This window comes from Galeopterus variegatus, unplaced genomic scaffold (assembly GCF_000696425.1).
Source record: "Galeopterus variegatus unplaced genomic scaffold, G_variegatus-3.0.2 Scaffold111, whole genome shotgun sequence".
NCBI classification, from domain to species: Eukaryota; Metazoa; Chordata; class Mammalia; order Dermoptera; family Cynocephalidae; genus Galeopterus; species Galeopterus variegatus.
In genome coordinates, this window is record NW_007726222.1 from 995,072 (window position 1) to 1,002,272 (window position 7,201).

General features: G+C 47.2%; 1 protein-coding gene across 1 annotated transcript in view; it reads left to right on the top strand.

Annotated features, from left to right (window-relative positions):
* GRK7 (G protein-coupled receptor kinase 7) overlaps positions 1-7,201 on the top strand; it is a 34,999-nt gene that overhangs the window by 581 nt on the left and 27,217 nt on the right. Inside the window, exons 2-3 of the mRNA XM_008586723.1 lie at positions 4-380; positions 1,880-2,317. Coding sequence (XP_008584945.1) covers positions 4-380; positions 1,880-2,317 — 815 coding nt within the window. The remainder of the gene's footprint in view (positions 1-3; positions 381-1,879; positions 2,318-7,201) is intronic.

Consider the following 7,201-nt stretch of genomic DNA (forward strand, 5'->3'; position numbering starts at 1 on the left):
CCGGGTACCGGGAGACCGCGGCCTTCCTCGAGGACGTGCAGCGCTGGGAGCTCGCCGAGGCCGGGCCCGCCAAGGACAGCGCGCTGCGGGCGCTGCTGGCCACGTGCGCGCAGGCCCCTGGCCCTGGGGACCCACGCCCCTTCCCCAGCCCGGCTCTGACCGCCCGGTGCCAAGCAGCCACCGCCGAGCACGAGCGAGCGGCCCTGGTGGCGCAGGCCAAGGCCGAGGCCATGGCCTTCTTGCAGGATAAGCCCTTCCAGGGGTTCCTGGCCAGCCCCTTCTACGACAGGTTCCTGCAGTGGAAGGCCTTCGAGAGGCAGCCCGTGTCCGACAAGTACTTCCACGAGTTCCGCGTGCTGGGCAAAGGCGGCTTCGGGGAGGTAAGTGTCCCCGAACAGCCATCCCGCCCGTGTCCGACAAGTACTTCCACGAGTTCCGCGTGCTGGGCAAAGGCGGCTTCGGGGAGGTAAGTGTCCCCGAACAGCCATCCCGGAAGGTGAAAGAGCGTAAAACAGGGTTTTTTTGCCTTTTTTTTTTTTTTTTTTTTTTTCTGTTTTGAATCTCAAGGGAACTTACTTAGAACTCATTTCAGTGCCGTACGTGGAGGATTCCTAGCTCTCCCGCCTTCTTTCTGGTCACCATGTGAAATAAAATGTGAATGGCATAACAGAGGCCAGCAAGATGTGGACGTGGCCAAGAGTCTGTCCATGCGGCCCACAGCAGGGACACGCTGAAACCCTGGCACTCTAGAGAACGACAGCAACACGTGATGGGGGATCTGCTTTCCTCCTCAACTGTGGTGGTGGAGGTGATGCGAGGAAAAGCTGACATCTAAGGGAACACTCACCTCGAAGGAAAGTTGAGAACCTAGTCTGCACTGCTGCTGTGCCCAGCTCTTTCTCTTTTTAAGTAAAAAATTACTTTTTTAGGTAAAATTTACATGAGAGAAAACTAACCACTAATCACTTTAAAATGTGCAGTTGAGTGGCATTTAGCACATTCACAATGTTGTGTGACCGTCACCTCCATCTAGTTCCAAGTCATTTCATCACACCGCCCCGTTAACAGTCACTCCACTCCCTCCTCCTGCCCCTGGCAACCACGGGTCTGCTCTCTGTCTCTATGGATTTGCCTATTCTGGATGTTTCACACAATATGTGACCTTTTCGTGTCTGGCTTCTTTCATTCAGCATGTTTTGGAGTTCATTCACGTTTTAGCATGTATTAGTACTTTATTCCTTTTTATAAAATAGTACCCTATTGTTTGGATATACTATATTTCATTTATCTATCCATCTGTTGATGGACTCGGGTTGTTTCTACCTTTCTGCTGTTGTCACATAGTGCTGCTATGAACATTCGGGTACTATATTTGTTAGAATACCTGTTTTTATTTCTCTTGAGTGTATGTCTGGGAGCAAAATTGCTGCATCATACGGCAGTTCTGTGTTTAACTATTTGAGAAGCCACCAAACTCTGCCACATTTTACAGTCCCACCAGCAGTACGCAAGGGATCCCATTTACCCACGTCTTTACCAACTCTTATTTTCCCTTATGTTTTTTATTATGACCAACCTAGTAGGGGTGAAGGGGTATCTCACTGTAGTCCCCACTTCTCGGTGGCTGACCAGTAAGGGGATCCAAACCGTGACCCTGGTGTTATTGACTCCACTTTCTAATCAATTGGGCTAACTGGCCAGGCCTCCTGCTCCTTCTTGAGATCGCTTCTTCCTTACAGCTGCTCCTTCTCAGAAGCTTGCCATCTTTTCACCTTGGCTGATTTCCACAGACACACACACCCTCTTTTATCATCCTCTCACCCACCTCTCTCCAGTTCCATCTACTTCTACCTCTTTCCCTTTCTTTATCTCTTTTAAGGTATGTGCTGTCCAGGTGAGAAACACTGGTAAGATGTATGCCTGTAAGAAGTTGGACAAGAAGCGGCTGAAGAAGAAAAATGGTGAGAAGATGGCTCTCTTGGAAAAGGAAATCTTGGAGAAGGTGAACAGCCCTTTCATCGTCTCTCTGGCCTATGCCTTTGAGAGCAAGACCCATCTCTGTCTGGTTATGAGCCTGATGAATGGGGGAGACCTCAAGTTCCATATCTACAACACTGGCACACGGGGCCTGGAAATGAGCCGGGTGGTCTTCTACTCGGCCCAGATGGTCTGTGGAGTGCTGCACCTACATGACCTTGGCATTGTCTACCGAGACCTGAAGCCTGAGAACGTGCTTCTGGATGACCTCGGCAACTGCAGACTGTCCGACCTGGGGCTGGCCGTGAAGATCCAGGATGGCAAGCCCATCACCCAGAGGGTGAGTGGTTTTCCACCTGCCCCAAGTAAAGGGCACAGAGACAGAGAGGAGGGGAGAGGGCAGTTCTATTCCCAGGGCAAACAGAGACTTGGACTTAATTGTTTTGATTTCCTTTCTCCTAAAGTCCTTATGTTGTCATCCTGTCTTAAGTGGAATGGTGTAAGAGGATTAGCTGTGTCAGCTGTTTGGAGGCTACTTTTCTCACAGGGGATAGGGGGCACCTTCTTTTTGAGTTAGGGATGATCCATGCCTTCGTGGTGTGATGGTAAGAGCTGAATCTATAGTCAAGATCTAGGAGTGTTCCACCAATAACCACCTCCCTGGTGCCATGCTCTTGAGCCATTAGAGCCTTGGTTTCCTCTTCTGGAAAGTGAGGGGGCTAGATCCAAAAATTCCATGGTCCTAGGAGGAAAACTTTAATAGGATAAGAAAAAGAAGCCCCTAACACCTAGCTCATTAGAAGTAAAATACCTTTTTTCCTGTTGGGTGCAGAATGAGGGAGTGTTTTATTTTGGATGAAGGTAAAATTTTAAATAAAAATATATAGAAGAGAACAAAGGTAACTGATATTTATTTTGATCAATTTGATTCAAAGTGACTTGCCGAGAACTCTTTGGTTAAAAGGGGAATTATAGGGGCCGGCCCGGTGGCGCACTGGATAGTGCGCCGCTTGGGAAGCGCGGTGGCGCTCCCGTCCGAGGGTTCGGATCCCACATACAGACCGGCTCCCGCTCACTGGCTGAGCGAGGCGCGGGAGCAACACCGAGGATTGCGATCCCGTTGCCGGACACGGAAAAAAGACAAAAGACAAAAAAAAAAAAAAAGGGGAATTATAATTAAGCAATTATGGAAAGTAAACAATATGAAATTTCTGGGATTCTAACAAGTCTTTACCACTGAGTTTCTATGCATGAAGGTGGGACATTCCATAGGAAGACAAGGGCCCAAACCAAGTTCTTAAATGTTCACCTAAAATTTACTTTTGAACAGTTTTCAGCTTACAAGGCACAAAGAATAATTAGGCAAGGAAACGAGAAAAATCATGGCAAGTTTGGGAAACTGCAGGTGATTTATGTGGCTGTCATGTGAGGGTTGTTGACATGTGGAGCTCAGCTCTTGCAAAGGCATTGGAAGGTAGATAGGAGGCGGGGAAGCTAGTTAGGAGACTAATGCAGTGGCCCAGGCAAGAGAGGATGAGGGTTTGTATAGGACAGTGGGATTGAAGAAGAGCAAGTTGGGGCTATTGGAAAGAAATCTGATGGGACTTTGGAACCAGCTGGGTATGAAGCTGAGAAGGCGATGGTCTCTAGCTCCAGTGACCAGGAGGAGGAGCAGAATTGTGGGAAAGCTGGCAGTTTATTTGTGATCTTATTGTTTATGAGGCTCCTGTGGAAGAGGCAGCAGAGATGTCCACTGGGCACTTAGACCTATAGGGATGTGGAGAAAGACCTGGGCTAGACATTGGGACTGGAGTCATGATGGCTTGGGAAGCAGCAGGCACCACTGAGTTACTCGAGAAACAATGGGGGAAGAGTTCCAGGGACAGAAGCTAAGGAACAACAACAGGTAGGGAACATGGAAGAAGAGAGGCCCTGAAGACGTTTAAGTAGGGGAGGCAAGAGTGACAGAGTCATGGGAGCCGTGTCAGGTAAGGATGGGTTTCAGCTGCATATCACAGAAACCCAAATAACTATGAATTAATCAAGGCAGGGATTCGTTTTCTCATGTAATAAGTTACAGAGATAGGTAGTTGCTGTCATTAATTTAGCAGCTGTTGCATGACAAGATCTGCATTGCTGTCATTTGGCTTTCTCCACATGTTGTGAGATAGCTGCTCTAGCCCCAGCCATCAGGACCATGTTCCAGGCAGGAGAAAAAAGGAAAGCTCAGGAGTAAATGGGTGTGCATCTGCAGCTGAGTGTGCTGCCCTTTATGGAGGTTTCCTCAGGGGCTCCATCCAACAGCTTCCACTGAGATCTCATTGACTAGGACTGTTATCAGCCACCCCTAACTTCAGGGGAAGCTGATAAATGACATGGTTATTTAGGGGAGTGTGGGGGTGGTTTTACTTAGAAAGAAGAAAGGCTGGATATTGAGCAGGTAACTGGCAGCCTCTGCCACAGGATACAAAAGAGGAGGCTTTCAGGGACAGAACCTAGCCTCTTCTCCCCGCAGGGGGTTGAGTTTATATTTCTTCTTGTGGTGAGTTGTGTTGTTCTGATTGGCCACAGCTTATGTGAATGAGTTAAATGAAATAGCCAATGGAAGTTGTTGAGGCCTTATGTTAATTACGTGATTTTTAGGTTTGCGGTTATTTGTAAATAATCAATTTATGTAAAGTAGGGCTTTAGAGGGGACCAATGGCATGGAGTTCTCTTGCGGTTATGAGTTCCTTTGTCCTTTATTTTACAGGGAAGTCTCATAGGGCAGGAACCTCCATTTTGAGTATCTTTTGGTGGTGTCATCTTCAGTGGTCCTCCCTGAACCTAATAATGTCCCAGTCCCCAGGCCAGCCACTGAAGCCCAGGGGACCATCAGGAAGGGTGGGGGAAAAGAGAGAGTGAGATTGGAAACGATAAAAGACAGAAAGGAAAGCCTCCCTCCTTACTGTTACTCCTCTAGGTAGCTAAGTAAACTCCCACAGTTTCCTATCTATTGCAGCCCCCGCACATATAATTGGGCCCCCAAGTGGATTTTAAGGTCATTATATTTCCATTATTTCACAGAAGAAATGAAAAATGACTTATTTACAGAATTTCTGTTGCCACTAACATTCAGTTGTGATGTCAAGATAAAAGAATTACTGTGAATATTGGGGAGAAGGAAAAATCACCCTGATCCTGCAGGTTGATATTTGCACTGACTCTGTGCAGTTCTTCCAGAAAAGTGAAGGCATTGTGGCTTTGGAAATTGGGCTACTTTCTTCTCATTCAACTACTCACTCAGTCCTGTATAAGTTGGGATTGCTTTCTGCTACATATAGCAGAATACCAGATTCTGGTATGGATTCAGCAGCTCAACAATTTTTGAGGGACAAGATCTCTGTAGAAATTTCTTGGCCTTTTCCTCCTTGTCACAGGGTGGCTGTTGCAACTCCAAACATTAGTCCACATTCCAGGATACAGAAAGGGGGAAAAGGAGCAATGTCCACAGACTTCTGCTTGTTGCTCATTAGCCAGGACCGTGTCACATGTTCACCTCTTGCTGCAAGGGAGGCTGAAAAACAGAGCATTTCATTTTCCAGCCTGTGTTTTAGGCGGTGGTAAGGGAGAAGAGAGTGAGATCACCTGTTGGGTAAGATGACAGCATCTGCCATACCAGCCCCCAGGAAAAAATTATTGACAAGGATTAGGAAATCAGATTCAACTTCTTTACTCACACAGACATTAAAACTAGAAAATAACTGTTACAGGGGTGCGGTAGACAGAGTTCTAAGATGACCCCCACCCCATGACCCTAGCCTGTGTACAGTCTCCTCCTCTCGAGTGTGGGCAAGACCTGTGAATATGATGAAATATCACTTCTGTGACTATGGTACATTGTATAGCACAAGGGGTTGTGAAGATTAATTAAGGTTACTAGTCACTTGACTCTGAATTAATCAAAAGAGGAATTATCCACGTTGGTCTGACCTAATCTCATGAGTCTTTTTAGTATAGGTACAGAGGTCAGAGACAGCAAAAGTCAGAAATTTAAGGCACAGGAGGGCTTCAGTGCACCATTGCTGGCTTTGAAGATGGAGGGGGCCACATGGCCAGGAATGTAGGTGGTCTCTAGGAGCTGAGAGCTGCCTCTGACTGACAGCCAACAAGGAAACAGGGACCTCAGTCCTACAGCAACAGTGCACTGAATTCTGCCATCACCACGTGAGCTTGGAAGACAACGCTGTGCTCCAGATGAAAATACATGCTGGCTAACATCTTGACTTTAGCCTTGTGAGACCCTGACTAAAGAGTCCTGCCATGCTGTGCCCAAACTTCTGACCTATGGAACTGTGAGCTCGTAAATGGGTGTTGTTTTAAGCTACTCATGTTACAAATCAATAGAAAACTGATACAAATAGTTAATAAAGGAAGAAAGACAGGGGGAAGACTTTTTTGTATGATATCATCAAAATTAATGGAGATATAATGGTGCTGGACATGTTAGAGGGATGTTTTCCTTTCCTGCAGGGATCAAAACACCTACCACCTACTATAGTGGAACTGGAGGCCGTAATTGAATTTATAACTGGATATGATTCTTCCCAGTGTGTAACTCTTCCCTAGGTATGAGCTGGGCCTCCCTGGAGGGACACAGGCCCTTTCAAGCTGTTGGTGGACAGTGGGGAAAGTACTTTGGACATTGCTCTATACATAATAGGGAGTCATTAACAAGACTCCCTTTTTTTTGAACAAGAAAGTGGCATGACCAGAGTGATTCTTTAAGAAGATGATTCTAACACAAATGCAAGATGAATTGAAGGAGAAAGAGACTGGGGTTGGGAGGAAGGGGGACCAGCAAGGAACTACTGGTTCCACTCATGATTTTAATAAGGTCCTGGGGCTGGGCCCTGGGCTCAGAACAGTCTTGTGACCGGAGCTCAGCCTTCTGGCATCTCACCTGGGCTCCATCAAGATCCATAGCTTTACTTCTCTTCAAACATGGCTGTCCTCAGTGGGAGATTGGAGGGCACAGAACCACTCCCAGAATATGGTGACTTCAGCTCCATAGTGTCCCCAGACTGCTGGAAGCTGGGCAGTGACTTAGGGAAATACTTCAGGGAAGAAAAGGAGCACAATGTAAAACCAAGGTCAAGGATTTGGATCCCCTCACTGGCCAGCCACCAAAAAAACGAAAAAAGAGGGCCGGCCCAGTGGAGCACTGGAGAGTGCACCGCTTGGG